The sequence below is a fragment of the Eutrigla gurnardus genome, assembly GCF_963514095.1.
Source record: "Eutrigla gurnardus genome assembly, chromosome: 9".
In the NCBI taxonomy this organism is placed as follows: Eukaryota; Metazoa; Chordata; class Actinopteri; order Perciformes; family Triglidae; genus Eutrigla; species Eutrigla gurnardus.
Genome location: NC_139923.1, coordinates 23672002 through 23692018, shown reverse-complemented (window position 1 = coordinate 23692018; position 20017 = coordinate 23672002). Strand labels below are relative to the sequence as shown.

Sequence of the window (20017 nt, the reverse complement as noted above, 5' to 3'; positions counted from 1 at the left end):
AAAATGCTCATCAAAATCAAATCTTATCATCTTTTTTTTTCTTCCATTTTCTGTTGAATATGAATTATTTTGAGAATTCCAAGATTTTAAATCACTCAGAAAGTGTCTGTTGAGAGAATATCACGTTAAATTGTGTCTCAAATTGTTCACGACTTCATTTATTTGCTGCTATTATCTCTTATTGTTCGTGTTCACTTGTTTTTGACTTAAAAAAGTGACTAAGAGACATTTATCTGTGAGCAAGTGATGAGCTCATTAACGGAGCATGTCCGTCTGCACAAACAGTACCCAGAACGAGAACATGACCACCAGAGTCAGCCGGCCTTTAGGAGAGTAATAACATCAGCATCTCAGTGCCAGTTCATAGTAGTTTTGCAGCCTGAGTGTCCGAGTTAAGAAGACACAAAGTATTCCCGTGACGGGGGGCCGGAGGAGAACAAGGGCCGATTATTGCTTGGCAAACGCCAGAACGTGATTTCTCAACTTTCATGTGGGGTTTGCTCGGGGGCCGGGGGGAGAGTGAGAACGGGAATTTGGTCTTCCTCTCTGTTGGTTGAGCAGCTGTTTCTCTGAAAGGTCCAAACGAGGCAATGGAGAGAGAAAATAAAAAAAAACAAAGAAAGTACGAGCGAGGTAGACAGAGAAAGAAATTGAGTGGCTGTGTAACAGGAGGCTTGTTTTGTTCCGAATCCGATTGCTTTATAGCGACGCGGGGGGTGAGTGGTTCCAGGCAGCAGACAATGGTCCAACAGGATCAATATTGACATTCTCCTTAGTGATAGCTGAGTTGGCTGGGTGAGGTCAGGGACTGGACCTTTGTATTAGCCAGCCGGCATTAGTGGTCACGGCTGGGGGACACTTACTGTAACCTTGGCCTCTCAGCATAATGGAGGGTCTGAGCGAGCCCGGGAGAGGTCCCTCCCCTTTATGGGCCTTATTACCGTAAGAGAACTCAGTCCTCCAGTGGCCCGATTCAAACACAGATCATTACTTTGTCAAAACAGCTACCAGACCACGTTGGCACACGCGCAGGCCAGCTTGTGTGTGGCGAACGGCGTCTCGAAGTGCCAGTTGTTGAGCGCAGCAGCCGTGGGAGATGAGGCGAGGAGAACACAAGAAAAAAAAAGTAAGCAGAGCACTTTTTTTTTTTTTTTTTTTTTTTTAACAAGTGACCGTTTATTAGTTCTTATTCCAGCAGCACTTACAATGAGACAGATTCACTGGCAAGTCCTGCATGCTAGGCAAACTCACACAAACACTGGGTACAATCTTCTCTCAACAAGTTATGGCAAGAGGTGCTACCACAAAATAATAAAACACTCCAGCAAATTCCATGTTGTTGCTTTGCTGAAACAACATCTCAATTGTTGTTTACCTAAAGTGGTCAATTAATCCAAGGCAAACTCATAAAAGAGGAAAGGATGTGGGTTGTCCAGGTAGTCTGATCCAAATGGCTGAGAGTCAGGGCTACTAGGGGATGCCACAACATACCCCCTTCCCAGCGTGGCAGAGGAAGAGGAGCGCGGGAGAGGGACGAGGAGGGAGAGGGGGACAGCAGAGGAGACAGACCAGAAGGAAAGGAAACTCCTGAGGACGGAGGAGACGAAGCACGATGAGGTGCAGAGGCAGCGGTGCCAAGGAGGAGGGGTGAAGGGAGGAGGTGGTGAAACAGGAAGGGTGGGAGGAGGAAGGAGAGGAGAGGAGGTCATCTGAGGTGATGGAGATTCGGTACGGTGGGCTGGTTTCATGAAAGATGGAGCCGGGCCACTCTCCTCCTCCTGCGATTCTGTTCTGGCTCGGATTACTGGACCGAAGCCTCTCTCTCTCTCTCTCTCTCTCTCTCCCTCACACACACACCAAACACACACACACACACCAAACACATGTCTCCAGTCTCCCACACACATGCTCATTCTTCGTTACTACACACTCGTGAGTATTTCCTACAGAAATAGAAGTGACATCACAACAGTCGCGTTGTAAATCAATACGCGTTGCTCTCAACGAAACGCCCACGCCGCGCCGAATGAGCGCAGAGTTCCCGGTCAGTGGGCTGTCTCAGAGTCCGAACCACTCCGTGACCCCTCCTCTCCGGGGGTCGAGTTTCTGCCTCTGCTTCTCGTCCTCTATGAACTTCTCCTGCATCTCCTCCATGGAGCCTTCCGCCGCCGCCCGCTCTTTTTCTGGGAAGACGTCGGGAAAGGTGAACGTCTGGCCTTGGGCCTGCGATGCAAAAAAGAGAGCAGAATGAGCAAAGGAAACACCATTTTCCTACCTGATAACAACACAAATGTCTTATTTATTTTCTACACTTTTGTGCAGCAAAAAAAAAAAATGTCAAACTGCATTTTCAGCAGAAGTGAGACACTGATTTGGAATTCAAGACGGCGTTCGTCCCTCTATATTCCTCTCCAGTTACACAAACGCTCTCTCTCTCTCTCCCTGGCATTCAATTTCTCCAAACTCTCTCCCACATTTAATCTCTCATCTCTCTCCATTTCTCTGGTCTTGATTTATTCAGAGGGAAAGGATGGTATCCATTATTTATTCCATACCGACCCATCTTTGGCCATGGCTAATGCATCACTGGCCCAACCGTAGTCTGTGTCAGACCACCGTAGAGTACAGTACACACATGTCTGCCTGCACGCCCATGCACCAAAAAAAAAATAAAAATAACAGGTCAGCGGGTGCAGGCATGGACACATATCCATAGCCTATCCCTCTCAGCCTCTCCCATGGACACCTGGCAACAAGAATGTACTGTTATCAGTCTCAACTGGAGCCAAATCATGTCCTTAAATGACTCAACTTCATATAAAGCCAGACCCTAACTTTTAATGATGGAACTGCACTTATATGCGTCATTTTTATTACTCCGTGTTTGGATTTTTGTGCAAACTGGCTAATCCTCGCAAACGTTCCCAAAGTGATTAATGACCACTAATGTTGTAGTTTACACCAAACAACAGCTTCCACTTCATAACGACAGTCAAATGTCATAAAGTGACTCACGCACTTTTCTAAATTAATTGAAAAAGGGGACCACCACTATAAAAATGAATTGCTTCCATGAACACAATTGTCAATCAACTGTTCTGTTTAAATATGTGAAATATTTTGTTTGGGGTCAGTGTGTAGGCGTTAAGGAATGGTCTGGCTCTGATGTGAATGTTACTTTGTCTGTCTCCAACCCCCAAAATACCAAGAGAAACATGCATATAATTACCACATAGAATGGTTTAATTCCCAGAGGGAGAGTCAACATGGAGCTCGCTCAGCCACAGACGCAGAACGGAGCTGGCCTCGTCTACACAACGTGCTCAACTGGGACGACCTGCGGCGGGAGACTCGGGGTTCATTCCTGTACGTTACGCTTGTGCATGTAGAAATGTGCATGTTACGCTTGTGCATGTAGAAATGTGCATATGCATATGTTATGTAACGTCATGACCAGATAAGGACATGACAGCATCCTTATAAAACTAAATAACAGACGAGATAAATGAGGACTGGATGTTCAGTGACTGGATGCACGCTGCACAGATTTGTTTCACAGATGTTTTAATAGCAGCAGACCGGTTTTTAACTCATTCATAAAACTCAGTCGTTTAATGCTCCCATGCATCAAACACATGTATAGCGTTTGCTGCTTCCAGAGGACACTGCACGGCAGCGGCTGCATGCATTTACCTCTGATAACAGAAAGTGAAAGTAAAACGGGGAGGGAATGAGTTGCCTTACAGTAAATCTAAATAAAAAGTCAAACTACGCCACGCTCACGCTGCAAAAAAGAGTGTTTTTAAATCCAATTTTGAACCAGATTTAGCATAATTACACCTGTTAATTTCCAAATATATTAAAACAAATTATGTTTTTCGTTCTATAAAACACCCAAATAATGAGCCCCAATAAGCCACTGTCTATTTTCTTTTTATTTGTGGAGAGACCACAGTCCACCTTCCATCAGCACTTCTTGGTTACTGACTAATCCTAATTAGAGGTTTTCAGTGAAAAACAAGACAACCCGGTGGGAGAGACTGGCGGGGGTCCGAGCCTACACACATCCAGAGGTCATTGCGTACAGATTTTAACCTCAAACCAGTCTTCATCACATTCAGTCGACATCTCAAAACTCAACTATTATAGGAAACCTGATACTTAACGCAGACTTGAATCCGTGTTGCGCTCTAAAACCTGTCCATTTGAGTCTAAACTCTCTGATACCAGCTTTCAGGGAGCAGCTGGAGCAAAACACGCACAACCTTCAATCAAAATGTCAAAAACACACACTCTGTTCTTGTGTTCTTGTCGGTATTGCAACCTAGGGGAGGGTTTTCTAGTGAGCGCAACCGGCGAAGGAGGGCGGGGCTTAGTCAGGCACAGATGGAGAGCTGCCAAACACCAGAGAAGCACCTGGAAAACCACCGCCCTGCCAAGGCCCACTGTGTCTCTCTGCACTCACACACGCTGCCATCAAGGAACGCATAATCCAGAACACAAACACTGGACCGGGCCAAGGGAAGTTTGCTGCGGGAGTAAGAGGAGGAGGAGGGAGGAGAAAGGAGTGGCGTCACTGGGGAGGAGGAAGAGGAAAGTAGGGGGCGATGGGAGGAGAGGGTCCGCCACAGCACTATAAACACGGGACCTGGCAACGGGGGGGAAACAATGAACCAGTGAGGCAAACAAGACTGCACCCAATTTGAACCAAAAACGTTCGTCGCATGACAATCCCCAGTTCTGCAGCGCAGCGCTGGACACCTTGTGTATACACACGGCGAAGATTAATACCGGCCTCGGAGAGCACGATTCACAAAAACAACAAAGCCCCGAAATTGAAATCAACAAAGCGCCGAGACTCGTTAAACAAGTCTTATTGTTGGCAGCGGGCCGCGCCCTGTGTGTGTGTGTGTGTGTGTGTGTGGGCGTGTGTGTGCATCTGTGTCAAGCGTCTGTTGGACACAATTACGCAATGAGAGAAAGTGCTGGCAGCGAGTGTTTGAAATATATACATCGCGCTGCAGCAGCGGAGGCAAAGCTGATGTCCTCCGTTGCTCCCCGATCCCAAAGCGATCTTTCCTGCGTGTCTGTATATTTGAGCGAGTGCATATTGAGTGATTTATGGAGGGAGCCCGAGGACCCGGCCAAAAAGGACAAAAAGTGGAGAAAGACAGTAAGGCATTGTACATTATCCGATGGGGTTTTTCTTTCGGTAACCTCCGATGACCAATTCAAGGAGTCGCTCTGTTTTTCCCTCGCTCTGCCACCGTCTTCGCCACGCTCCCCAATTGAATCAAGCTGCTATCCAGGAATATGGAGACGAGGCCCCCACGCTGCTGGTGATCGAAACACGCTCGCTCCTACGCACATGAACAACCCATTACACCCAAAGTTTCCCTCTCAATGGGAAAAGGAGGAGAAACACTAGGGGGGTTAAGAGGGGAAGGCAAATGTTGTCATTGACTCACGACCAAGCTGTCTCAGTTTCCCCATCTGTGTGTATGTTTCCTTATTAAGCTCTAATTTAATGCCTTGCTCTCTTCCAGGAAGTGTGTATTTTAGGGGTGTCATATGGGGACTTTTAACCAGTTGACAATGAATCTTGAATAGTGTGTATTCTTCACTTATACAAATGTACATCAGTGAAAAGTCCCTGAATTAAACCTGCTTTTGTGCATGTGTGTGTGTGTGAGTGTGTATGTGTGTGTGTGTGTGTGTGAATAACAGAGTCATACTCCAAGTAATCCTGTTTGCAGCCTCAGAGGGAAGGAAGGAAAGAGTGAAAAGGGAGAAGACCGGGCGAGAGATGGAAAGAGACACACAAAGGACAACTGTATTCCATCCGATTGACCTTTTGCTTCTGATCTGTTACAAACTAAGCATGAAGTCGTAAGTCAAAAACAGCCGTGGGGGGCTTCTCGTCTTAAAAAAAAGGAAGAATGTTTGAGAGAATGGATGAATGCGTGTCCGGCAACCTTGGAATGCATGTGAAATCAATACAGGGGAAAATGTGAAGGGGGTGGGGAGGGGGGGGGGGGGACTCTTTTATTATTCATAAGCTTAGATTTAAGTATGAAATATGAAAGCCGTAGTTGTTCTGGCTTGATGTGTTAAAATGTCTTTGATGAAAACAGGAAGGTGCCGGCGCACAGTGCTTTTTCCGACCTGGAGCTGAATAGAACATTATGGCAGTCAGCAGCCGAGGACACAAAAGGCTGATTCAACCTGCTGCTCCCGAGAGTTAAAACACACGGGAACGCGGCTGGAAGCGGAGTGGACCAGGACCAGACATCGCAATGCGACAGATGAGATACACATCAGCATGTGAAAGCCTCCCAATCTGACAGCAAGAACAGAGCAAGAAATATGCTACAAATCTGCACAGGGAAACAAAAAAAAATAAAGCAAACAAGAGGCTTTCAAAGATGATTACTCAACCCCATTGTAGCAGGTTCGACTTAATTTTCCAATATCCTAAATCCACAGGACTGCCTCCGTGGTATCAGATTTTACGTCCTCTGGAATCGAATAAGTTTGGAGCAAAATTGTATTACTTTAAAGACTGTTAAACAGCTGCTAACCTCCTCTGGAGGTGAAATGGGGACTTTCATTTAGATAATCTATACAACTTAGAAAATGGTATCCATCAGAAAAAGCATTCTAACCACTCTTTTACGACCAGAGCTCAGCCTTCGTCTCGAAAAAAACCTCGAGCACCTTTGAGTTATTGTGGAGCGAAATAAGATGTGACTGAGCCGAGGTGGCCAAGTACACCTACTTTTTGGACATCGAGAGCTCCTCGGTCAAATGTGGTCGCAGAGAGCGAAAAAGGGGCTTCGAGCGGTCTGAAAAATAGGAAACGGAGATATTCGCGCCGGCCCTACAAGACAAAAAAAACGACCCTTTTTTATTAATGATGCACAATCCAGAAGGCATCTGGGAGATGGAACCATACACAAAAGCAGTCAATAAAACCCAACGAGATGTTAGCAGCCGCCGCGAGAGAGTACGGCCAAATCTGGACCGCACACTGAAACAGCGAGGTGTTGACGACGCGGTGAGAAGTCTCACGAGGCCGTGGCTCAGGCAGCTGCGGCGGCAGTGTGGTGGTGTGGTCGGGTAAACTGTGGCAAAGCTCAGAGACATCTTGAGTAGTAGTCAGTGTGTGTGTGTGTGTGTGTGTGTGTGTGTGTGTGTGTGTGGTGATAAAGAGGCAGAGAGGTGTTCACATTGTGGTAGACTCTGTTTTGACCGCACCACGGCAGGAGAACCTGGCAGGCGACAGAGGGAGAGGCCACGGTGATGAGGTTGCCGGGATTAGAGCTGAGGGCAGCCCCCTGCTGAGTGTGTGGGATATCCATGTGTGTGTGTTTGTGTAAACCGTATTTAACTAGGGAAATGTTGACTGCAGCATGCATCATGCCCTTTTTCAGCGACTCATGCAGTTGTACAACACCGTTTTTTTTCCCCTCCTTGGTGGAGGCTCCCGACTTGACCAGTCGGAGGAAGTGACGCGCCTTGCTCAAGGGCGAACTAAACTAGAGGGGCGGAGCTTTTTTAAACGACGCTCGGTCCAAAAGCAGGATTGTTGAGGTGCGATCACACCTTCGTGAGTCTGTTTTCTTTGGTCTCAACCACAGATGAAAATGTTGTTGCATGTTTCTTTTCGGTTCATTTAAGTTCACACTGCCCAATTACAAGTGAACTGGGGCTTGTAAACGAAAGTCAGATGGACTCACAAGTAGCTTGTTTATTGGACAGTTTTGGCAATATGTCATCCTGCAAGATTACAGATTTTTGGCAGCCGGGGAGCAAGGAGGAAAAAACAACTGTATTTGATTCCAGTTTCTTTAGGTTATGCCTAAAGAATTGTCTGCAATTATTGACATAATTTAGCATCGCTGGTTACCATAGCAGATAAGAATTAAAGAGCTGACAGTGATCCATACAGGCTGTGGTTTGCCCTTGCTTCATTTTCTTACAGTAACCTTTCCAAGCATGAGTAATCGCTGGCTTTCCAGTCTTCTTGTAGCCGTAAAACTGATATGAAAGAATGATGGACAACTCGCTCATGAGGATGTTTTTTCGGGGCTTTTTCCTCGTAGTTAGTTCACATTACATTCCCTCTTCTAGCGATCTCTACCTCCGTTTGCTTGGAAGTGGACCTGCCAGGTTTTTTTATTTGAATTATACTGTTTCTTAGATTAACAAACCAGCAGAGCTAAAATTAGGACGGGTGTTTTCAGAGCCAGTTGAAGAGGTCAGTTTGTTCTATTTTAAGAGTTTGGGGATGTGTGACGGTTTAACTCGGTGCAGTCTATAAAAGTGATCCTGCGTAGGCATTTTCATATCACGATTATCCTGGCCAAAATAATTGTGAGACATTATCCCGCATAAATACAGGATGAAGACATTTTTAAATGTTTCTATCCTGTATTTTTTTTAAATTAAATGTCTATTTTCCACATCCCTACCATGCAAGCCATCCTGATGATTGATTGTGTTTTTTTATCCAGATGCACAACATAATCCTATATCGTCCCTTCCCTAGAGATGCAATAATAATATCTGTCCCATACTGACTCAAATTGTGGAATTGAACATCTGGTATCGTATACCATTATTTTTAATAAATAAAAAATCAATAAAATGCATGTTTATTTCTTACATTTTGTTATACAATGTTAAGAAAGCAATGTTAAAGTCAAGCCTGATGTTGCCTTATTGAAGAATGATCACTTCCACACAGCTATTGAAAAACCGGTATTAGACTGGCAGTGAAAGTCCTGGTTTTGGTATCAGGACTGGAAAAGTCAGATTGATGCATCCCTTATATTACCAAACCCACAGTAACGACCTTCTCCCTCTGATAGGGTAAAATACAGAGACCTGAATCTGCAAAAAGCTACAGAGATCAACCGAATCAGTCCACTCCAAACCAGCCCAGCTGTTGATCTTCAGGCAGATACCCACAGCCTAAGAGAACCCTGTGCTCACATTGTTGATCTTTCTCTCTGTAATCACAGAGAAGAAAAAGCGAAAGAAAACTGGGAGAGGCAGGGAAGTCGATGAAGAGGGCAAAGGGAAGAGATGATGACTAGCCTTGTGACTGTAAACAGCTGCCGCTGCCAGGCCCCTGGGTGGGTTGCACATTCACTCTCACTTTATCTCTCACACACACACACACACACACACACACACACACACACACACACACACACACACACACACACACACACACACACACACACACACACACACACACACACACACACACACACACACAGACACACAGACACACAGACACACACACACACACACACACACACACAGCTCTGCCCCACTGTGCCTCCGGACCTCCTGGTACAAATCATTCCAGGAACAGAGAAGCGAGAGACAAAGATGAAGATAGAGTGAGGAGAGGGGAGGGTGAAGGGGTGAGGAAAGTCTACACCAAAAGAGAGATAAAACTGGACCGCTCTTTCCTCAGGAAAGACGGCGGGAGGCGAGAATGATTCAATGTGGAGGATGTAAGAGAATAGCATGAAAAAAGCCAGTTAAAAGACAAAAAGTCAGGTGAAGAAGACGTCAAACTGTTGAGATCACATGAGAGGCTGAAAGGCATTTAGCAAAATAACAGCTGAGAGAGAAAGAGAGAGAGAGCGAGAGAGAGTAGACCGCTAACCAATAGCATCCTGCTGTGGGTTCATTCAGGGTCATGACCCCGGCCCTCCCTCCAATTACGATGACATCTCCTCCACAGCTTGGCAACAGCCGAATAACTCGGTGAGCTCTGGCTCGCAGCGGTGTGTGTTTCCGTGCGTCTCCGTGTCAGTCCTGAGAACGTCCTACGGTCCGCATGAGGGAGACAGACAATATTTGGGACGTTCGCAGACGCCGCTTCGTGTGCGTGGAGATGCACGAACCGCGTATTCTCCCTGCCGAGACAACCGTCGCTGCTAGGTCCGTGTATTACACCGCATTCACTCTGATTTTGGTTAAAAAACAGTTGTTTTTTTGCAACGTTTCCATTATTTTTTGGTGAGCCTTAGCATACAGGTCTGCTATACGAGTGTTTAGCGTGAGTCTCACCGATGCTGAAGCTCCTCTTTGACACACGGATGAGCAGATATCATAACTTCTATTTCCGGAGAAAGCAGAATGGAGTTGGTCAGGTTAAACATTGTACCCGGGGCACACGCGTAGTTTCCCCAGAGAGGTTGGAAGGAGATATAGGCTAAAACCCTTGTGGCACTAATATTAGCATATGCGTTTGCTCTTTAATGATTCTAACAGTGAGTAAAGACCTCCCAGAATTACAGGAACAGTGTTGATACTTAATTTCATTTTCTTCTGTCTCCATGGCAACCGATCTGTAGGCTTTGGTTTTATCGTTTTAACCCGTTTGACATCCTGGATATATCTTTCAAATGCATATTGCAGACCTTTTTTTAAGAACTACTATTGAGACAGAGAGCTACGTATTGAATAAGAATTCTTGAGTGGTAAATTCTGTAAAAATGTGGCAACAAATCTGTGCAATAAATTGTATCAAGCCACAAATTGCTGCAACAACTTATTTATCACATACTCTGATCATAACGTTGTTAGCCCTTTTACACGTTCACAAATTGTTTTATTTGATGAATTAATTGCTTGATTGACTGATTGAGGAATTCATTCTGATTTATGACTAGAAAAATTTGCCCTGCATCTCAAATCAACCTTCAGGTTCCCAGCTTTCAGTGGAAGTACACCATGTCTACGTGGCATCTACTGTTGACCTGATATCTCCCTTTAAAGACCCTCTATCCTCCCCCGAAAAACACAAAAACAGGTCCATGTGGGTTAAGAGGGTTAATGCGGTCATAAAGTGATAAAAATACCGTAACTTCAGATACATCGAGATGTAATATCTAATTGTGTTACCTAAAGATCCCAAACGCTCGTGTGCACGTGCTCTGAGGGACAAAGAGCAGCAGTAAGCCGGCAGGCAGGTGTGCGAACACCGGCTCTGGTGTCAACCAGGAAATGCTCTAAGATCTTTTGCAGGGACCCTCTGACATACTGGTGCAGGGCGTCCAATGATACATACGCACAAAACTTCTGCCCGGAGACAAACGGAGGGTGTGAGGGAGAAAGTGTGTGTGTGCGTGGTAGTTTTCATGTCTGGACATGTCTGCTCCCAGTCTGCTATTGGAGACATTGGACCCCCGGTAACAGAGCACTGAGGAAAAGATCATCACCATCTAAATACACACCCAGCCACCCACAACGACGTTTACATCCAGCTGGTCTCGAACTGGACACTTGGAGGATGACGACGACGACGACGACAACAACAACGGCCAAGAATAACACGACCAAATCCGTCCATATTAGCAACAACAACAACCGGTGAATCATATCGCCTTCTGTCTCAGACGCCAACCCCAACCTCCGTACCTTCCGAGTCAAATCACACCTAAACCTCGTCTCAACCACCCACCCCCTTTACACACACATTAACAGCTGTTCGCCATCATTATCCCCTCCATCTGTCATTCACCACCACCACCCCCATCCCCACCCCAACCCCCACAATGTACCCCATTTCTCTCTCAGCAACGCATGTAAACAGCCCTCACATGCCCCCCCCTCCCCCTTATTTCAAGCATCTTCCCACCTACCCCGCCCCCTCTCGATCCTACACCCAACTATCTAGGCTACACACACACACACACACACACACACACACACACACACACACACACACACACACACACACACACACACACACACACACACACACACACACACAGTGTCATAACCTTGCAAAAAACACCCCAAAATAACACACACAACCCTACATGCTCGTGCAACATAAACATCCAGGCATTGCCCCCGTCCCGGGTCTGAGGAATGTGGGGACCAGCTGGTGAAGAAAATAAAAAAATGAAAAAGTATACCAAAACAGGAAATGCATCAGCAGGGGCAGGGGCCTATCAGAGAGCTTCATCAGGCCAGTGGCAGCTCTGCTGAGAAACCTGGGTGGCGCCGCATGGTGATTGGCTGATCAAAGTGGCAGCTGTGTCATTACAGGTCAAGAGGTCAGGGGTAATCAAGAAAGGTTACGAGCATGCACTTGTGCATGTGCGCGTGTGTGTGTGTGTGCATGTTGGAATGTGTGTGTGTGTGTGTGTGTGTGTGTGTGTTTCCATGGCTATCTAAATAGAAGGGCAACCTGGAGGAAATGTGGGAGGAAATGAGGGTGATGAGAGAAGATGCTGCAGATAGACAAGTAAGAATCAATCAAAAAGACACGTAGAGGCCGAGAGGAAGAAATAAGAGGATGAAACTCTGCAGCTTATTGATACAGCTGAAATGCCGATCATTCGATGCAACATTACAGTAGACTCTTTATTCAGGCCTCGGTGCTGCTTGTCCCCCTTTTGTTTTTCTTGACATAAATCTCTCATAAACATCTGCCACGGCAATACATCTGCAGCACAGTCATGTCATTAAAGCTCGTATCGTATGAACTGAATCATGTGTAAAGAGTCAAACGTGCGAACCAAACAACAGAGAGGCTCGACTGAAGCCATTCAAAAAAAAAAAGAAAAAAAAAAAAAAGGTTTGCGTGTGAGATTCCAAACCGGATGGTTAAGACCCTGCTCTGTTCTCTATAATTCATGTTCTCTCTCCACTGAGCTCTTATGAAACCTACACATACACTCTCGCACAGCCACACACAGGATTTTACTTCGGAGTGAATTTTCCAAATCAGGAGACACGCAGGCAGATGGGGGGCGGAGGGGGCTTTCAGCGATGCTTGATTGCCAGGAAAAGCTTCTCCTTTATTAGGCTCACCACCAGCATACGTGCACGTGTGCGCACACGTTTTATACAGTATATATATATATATATATATATATATATATATATATATATATATGTAAACACACTAATTAGTGTATCAGCCAGTTACTTCCTTCCGAAGATTTATACGCCTAGAATGCTGACAGATGCATTTAAGAGGAAGTAGGGCTCCATGACTGTGGATAAAAGGAGAATCATGATGCCGTGAACGCTGCAATTTACATCCACAGTTCATAGTAAAAATACGTTATAAATATGAGTATATACAACAATACGGCTCTTGTTTTCACAGATTCCGGGATTCATCAATATTTTCTTTTTTCAATAGAAAAATTATTGTCAAATTTAAAATATATATTTCAAAGCTTCTAATGAGGTTTTCAATTGAATCTTGGAATGTCTGAAGTCATAAGTTATGACAAGATCAAAATAAATTCTGCTGCTAGACCACCCAGCTAATACAGGAGAATGTTTTGACCGCAGTGAAAATATTGTTTTGAGAGGCTCAACGCCAACAAATATGGATTGAATAATATATATTGAACATTTTCAGGTGAACGAAACAGCACTACAGTTAGGAAATAAATTACCTCTGGGTCAAAATGTCAGAAATATAGTGGTATGAATCAAAAACAAAGTTCATATGATGAACTGTCCATGTGAAAGAGAAAGATGACAGTCAGAGAGGAGAAGAAAGCACTGGGGGGGGGGGGGGAGTGGCAGAAGTTAAAAATGTTAATTGGCGTGATAAGCGAGGGTGAGGCAGCACAGGGAAGGGAAGGAAGTAGAGCGGCAGACAGACGGACAAGGCTGTGTGAGGGAAGCCTGTGTTAGCGTGACATGGTGGAAAGGAGGAAGAGGGAGGGAAGCCATCACGATCCAAATAGTTGAACATAATAAAATTCCATACAGATAAGCAGGATTTGTCTGAATCAGCACCTCCAGTTAGAGAGAGCCAGAGAACATGAACGGAAGGAGAGATCATGGAGGTTTACCACCCCCCCCCCCAGCCTAGTTAGGTAGACGCACAGTCACAGAGCCACACACAGCCCCAGAGTGTCTATTGTTAAGCAACAAGGAGTCAATAACAGCTCAGCTGTGGGGAGGCTGCAGAGAGACGCTGAACAGCAAAACGTTGCCATCTAGTGTCAGTCAAACAGAGAGGAGAGCCAGACTTGACCACAGCTTCCCTCATCATCACTCACTACAGCTGTTCCTCTCTCTCTCCCCCCTTTTCAGCTGTGTCACCTCTGTGTCTCTCTCTCCGCCTGTGTGTGTCTCTCTCTCCGCCTGTGTGTGTCTCACTCTCTCCGTCTGTGTGTGTGTGTCTCTCTCTCCGTCTGTATCTCCACCTCTCTCTCGTTCTCTCTCTCTCCGTCTGTGTGTGTTTCTCCCTCTCTCTGTCTGTATCTGTAACTCTCTCTCTCCCCGTCTGTGTGTCTCTCTATGTCCATCTGTGTGTGTGTGTTTCTCGCTTTCTCTGTCTGTATCTGCACCTCTCTCTCTCTCTCTCTCCGTCTGTGTGTGTGTGTCTCTCTCTCTCTCTCTCTCCGTCTGTGTGTGTGTCTCTCTCTCGCTCTCTCCGTCTGTGTGTGTGCCTCTCTCTCTCTCTCTCTCCCTCCCCCCTCTCTCCCTCCCCCTCTCTCTCTCCCCCCTCTCCCTCTCTCTCTCCTTCTCTCTCTCCCTCTCCCTCTCTCTCTCTCTCTCTCTCTCTCTCTCTCTCTCTCTCTCCACACTCTCCCCCCCTCTCTCCCCCCCCCTCTCTCTCTCCCTCCCTCCCCCCCCCCTCTCTCCCCCTCCCTCCGCCCCCCCCCCTCTCTCTCCCCCCCTCCCCCCGAAGCTACCACTTATTCGACGACTGTTGGTCCAACCCCCGTATCTTGTTTTGTTCTGTGGTCATCGGGTCGGGACATTGCTTCAGGGCACCGAGCAATCTGACTGGTGCAACTGGTTTGCCGCACTGCTGTCAGCAGCCCGGGCCCCGGATAGATATCTTGATGTTGTGGAAATTCTCATTTCAAGCGTTTAAGATATGTATACTTGGATCCAGCCTGTCCTCAGACGTAGAGAGCGAGGTCGTGACTGCTATGGAAATCATGACATCACGGGTTTATGCGTAAACAGAAGTAGCTGCTCACTTCACGACGAAAAAGGTCGGCATCGTAACAACACCTCGGACCATCTGTGTGCTTGCTCTCCCTTTCGCTGCTAAGGTTTCACTCATCGTCCTCTCTCACTACACAGACGCTCACTCTATGAAGAGAGCTTCTGTCCACAGATAAACTGTTCAATGGAGCTTGTGTGGGATCTGTTCTACCACACCCCGCGAAAAGGACAGACTCATGATGATGCTTACAGTCTCCCAGCGAGGTGTATACAGACTGTCAAACAGTTAACTAGTGTAGATTTTTATGCTAAATGCTTGCAAGCATCCCCACAGGTACCTGGACGTGCCAAGCCGTGCTCTGACCTCTTCGGGAAAACAACTTTGAGGGAAAATGTCTGAGATTCCATTCGTTATACGGATATCATCACAGTCTTTCAGGAACTGATGGAGAAGCTTCTGTCCAGTGAAAATAATAATAAATACAATCAAAGTGTTTTTTTACAAAATACTGACAGCAATTTTGAAATTCAGCGTGTTGTCGGATGAACAGTCTGACCAGCTGTAGACCATTTGCTGATTGGACATCGTTACATTTATAGCATGCATTTGACATTTACAGCACAATGTGGCACTATACTGGATCATTCAGAAAAGCGGAGACCGGTCAGGCATCCCATTCATATATTCACAGTGTCACCCTCCGGGAGCTTTCAACATGCACTCTGAGCACTCAGCCCACTAAAGTGCTGCAGCTGGCACCAGCCAGCAGAGCTACGTAGCTTGCAGACGAGCTGCCACTCCAGGTTTAACTGGAAATGGTGGCACGGTGCACTTCAGCTGTGAGATGGGCTAAAAGAATTTAATGAGAGTAAACCACAGGGTCTGACATGCATTATGAACATGATCCACTGTAAAAAAAAAAAAAAAAAAAAAAGATGCAGGCACAGGCTGCAAAAAAAAAGAAAATGCTACAGGTTTTCCTGACAATAAAAGTGACATATCATGCTAGAATATTCTTAAAACCCTAAGGAAAATGTTGTTCAACAAAAGGCAAAGTGAACCACACAAGAAACTTAATTACACCTACTGTACATGAAGTAATGTCTACAACAGAGGTCAAAAAGTGCAATGCAGAATAGGATTTTCCAGCCCTTAAGGGCATCAAATGGAGTTTACTGCGAAAATCGGAAACAAGTGTTACGCAGAACGTAGCGGTTAAGAGTTAGCCCTTTTAGACTCGGCTAGTCCTAGTGGTGCATGAAAGCAGTCAGACCCCCCCAAACACACACACACACACACACACACACACACACACACACACACACACACACACACACACACACACACACACACACACACACACACACACACACACACACACACACACACACACACACACACACACACACACACACACACACACACACACACACACACACACACACAGAGCTTCTTCTCCCTCCCCCTGATCGCTTTGCCCCGTCTCTGGACCTCCCTGCTCTGGCATGACTCCATCATGCCCGTAGTCACCTCCCCTGTGTGAGCCCCTCACACACACACACGCACACACTTTCCCACACACAGTGCACATTTCACACATGCAGACGCTATCTCTTCCCCCGTTACTGGGGTCCCCCATAAGCCTGAGGAAAATGGCCGTCACGGAACCCCGCTAACTGGAGGCCTCCCCTCGACCACAAACTAAGAGTAAGGAATGAGAGAGAGAGAGACAAAGAGCAAGAGAGAGAGAGAGAGTATTACTGCTGCAATATTAGCTGATGGAGGGAGCAGGGGGAGAGAGAGGGGAGAGAGGGGGGAGAGGGAAGGATGAGGGTAGAATGGGGGGACCGCGGTGTGAGCATCGACCCACAGAACACTCTCCCACATGTGGAGTCGATTAGGAACAATCTTGTTTTCTACCCACCGCTGCAAAAGAAAGGAGGGTTTTCTGGGGCTCTGTGTGTGAGTTTGTGTAAGTGAGTGTGTGTGTGTGTGCGTACACAAGAGAGAGAGAGAGAGTGAGGTAGGAAAGAGATTTGAGAGAGAGAGAATGTTTTTTCCAAAAACCTGCCAGAGAAATAGGCCGGATATTCGGTTTTATATCAACCCATTTGGAGCACAAAGAGCTTGCATCTGAGCATTTCTTCCCGCTGTTCACCGTCAAATGTGCATGACTTCAGAAAACCGCGGCGTTCAGAAAACCGCGACGTGATTGCAACTACAGAGCGAATGACACTCAAAGAAAAACATCAGTCCTCTGGGGCTGTGCATGCATGAATGATGCACACATGTCACAGATGTGTGTGTGTGCGTGTGTCGTTCGGCATCCTCACACCTATCATCGTCGTATGCATCTGGTGAGACGGAAGCATCACCAGCGACTCCGCTAGGAATTCCAGACGCACACAAAATCACAGGCCACTTCCTTGGTGTCAGACAAGAGGAAGTCTCCCCTTTTAAAAGATTCATGGCTGCTTCAATTATGTATCCTCTTTCAAATTGTCGTGTTTAGACAATTTTCATTATTCATCCGTTTCAAGATTGATGGCTCCCAGTCGGGTGGGCGGCACGGCGTAAACAAGCGTCTACACCGCTGTTGATTTATCTGGGCAAGATCAAAACGGCAGGCACAAAACAAAGGCCCCTTGCTTTTTACGTCTGCATCAAAGGCACATTAAAACGGTGACTTTTTTTTTACATTCTGGAGGGAGGTTTGTTTGATTTCAAAGAGTTAGAGACTTCAAACATTGGCAAAGGCGTGCAGGGCCTTCCTGACCCGGAGCTCACCTCAAACACAGGTGTGAAGGCCACGGCTGTGATGCAATGAGAGTCTGGGCTGACACGCCAACCATCGGGAGTGTCCGTAGTAACACACACACAATGTGTGCAGACAGCAGATGATAAACATATCTCAATAATACGTCTGGCATGTAACCAAAGACAACCTTTCACCCTCGAGCCCCGCAAGAACCCAGACTGTTGCTTTCTCAAGAGGGGAGCCACAGCGACACAGGAGAGAGAGAGGTAGGGGATGTGTGATTTGTGTGCATGAGAGACTTTCTCATGAGAACATCTGAAGTGGCAGGTAAAGGAACAGCGCTTGTTAAAGTCTTTTTGCTGCATGTGTGCACGACGACGTCCATATTCGTCGTGCGTCTGTCCATGCCTCCATTCGTGTGTGTGGGCAAGTTTGAGAGCTCACTTTCAAAGGCGGCCTGCCCCTCAGGGCTCCGCGGGGGAACATCAACTAACCCGTCTCACCTCTCTCACCCCTTTCAAAAATAGCCCATGACACAAAAGCTGAAGGCTCAAGGTCCCCACAATGCCCTCCTCCCCCCCCTGGGTGTTGTGTTTAATAATGCAGCCCCCACAATAAGACAAAATAAAGAGCGTTGGGTGTGTTGGAGAGAGAGAGTTATTAAAGTGATCGTGGAGGGGTCTCTACCTCCCACTGTGTTCGACCAGGAGTCACTGAGTTAATGCTGCTCATACAACAGACCAACCAGAAGAGACTGGGAGTAGGAGGATGAGTGTGCATGTGTATACGTGTGTGCATGTTTGCGTCTCCTCACCAGCTGAACGTAGGCCACTTTATAGTCGGGCTGCTTTACTCTCTGGCTGAGATGATTCCTCTTCTTGTTGGAGCCTGAGGAAGGAATGACAACACATGAGTAAGTTCTGGTTGTGAGACAGCACACAGTGGGATAGAGTGATGATGGTGACATTTATGAATATGGTGAGTGTAGGAGGGCAATGTGACGATACGCCGTGGTGACGATGGGAATGTGTCAACTTGTAGAGACTTCTGAGGTAGCTTTCCTTGCTTTAGTGTTTTTGCATCAATGTAATGAAGAACCTCTAACTACATTAGAACCATTTGTAATTTTTCAAGCAAAAATGCCAAACATTTCAGCATTTCAAATGTGAGCGTGTAGCTTTTCCTTAACCTAACATTAAATGTAAATATTGTTGTGTTTGAATATAACAAGCCTTTTAATGGTGTGATCTAGGGCTCTAGGTAATAGTGACGGACATTCATCATTGTTTTCTGACGTTATTAAGATCAAATTCATCAAGAAAATAATTGAGAATCACCCCCGAGGTGAGCTGTGTGTGTGTGTGTGTGTGTGTGTGTGTGTGTGTGTGCGCGGTAGAGCGGAGCTTGATCTTGTTGACTATTGAAGGCAGGTTAACCTCTTCCCCAGCTGGAGATGATGATGACATCATCCTCTCTCCAAGTCTGGAAGACAGGGGACTCTGGGAGCTGCTGGGTGTGTGTGTGTGTGTGTGTGTGTGTGTGTGTGTGTGTGTGTGTGTGCGTATGTGTGTATTTAGGCTGGGAGTTTGCAAATAAATCATCGATCCGATCAAAAGAACATTTTACTAAACTTACAAGCACTTCACGCAGGTAACTTAATCATTACGTTGCGACGAAAACTCCACCATCAATGACGGATAATGGCCTCAGCATCAAACGTTTCATCTCTGCCTTAGACCTCTAATCTCAACGAGACCCTGGTGGTCAAGTCAACAGGCCCTCCGAGTAACTGCCATTGCCATGGGAACGGTTTATGACATGAAAAACAAGGGAAACATACCGCTATAATGAGTCATTTGTGTGTATGTGTGTGTGTGTGTGTGTGTGTGTGCATCGTATATATGTAGTCAGTAATCACTAGCCAGGCAGCCCACTGTTCAGGGAAAGCCCTGAGCAGGGCTGTAAAAGCCCCCCCCCCCAGCTAACTGGAGGCCCCTGTGTGGGTGGGAGACAGAGGTAACGAAGAGTGTGTGTGTGTGTGTGTGTGTGTGTGTGTGTGTGTGTGTGTGTGTGTGTGTGTGTGTGTGTGTGTGTGTGTGTGTGAGAAAGATGGTGTTTGTGATTGCTGAGGAAACCCACAGGGAACTGCTACAACCTTTGAAAGAGCAACCTGTCCCCCACGTACACAAAAAGCACACAAGATTAACGCACATAGACACACTCGCACACTCGCACACCTTGAAAAGCTACAAAGTGTTTCCCCTTAATTCGCATGCTTCCTAACACATACAGAC

At 46.4% G+C, this 20017-nt stretch overlaps 1 protein-coding gene across 1 annotated transcript in view; it reads right to left on the bottom strand.

Annotated features, from left to right (window-relative positions):
- Positions 1-1159: 1159 nt before the first annotated feature.
- Positions 1160-20017, bottom strand: part of mrpl23 (mitochondrial ribosomal protein L23) — a 30973-nt gene continuing 12115 nt past the window's right edge. Inside the window, exons 4-6 of the mRNA XM_084017002.1 lie at positions 18538-18611; positions 1858-2223; positions 1160-1818 (exon numbers count right to left, since the gene is read on the bottom strand). Coding sequence (XP_083873128.1) covers positions 2059-2223; positions 18538-18611 — 239 coding nt within the window. The 3' untranslated portion in view covers positions 1160-1818; positions 1858-2058. The remainder of the gene's footprint in view (positions 1819-1857; positions 2224-18537; positions 18612-20017) is intronic.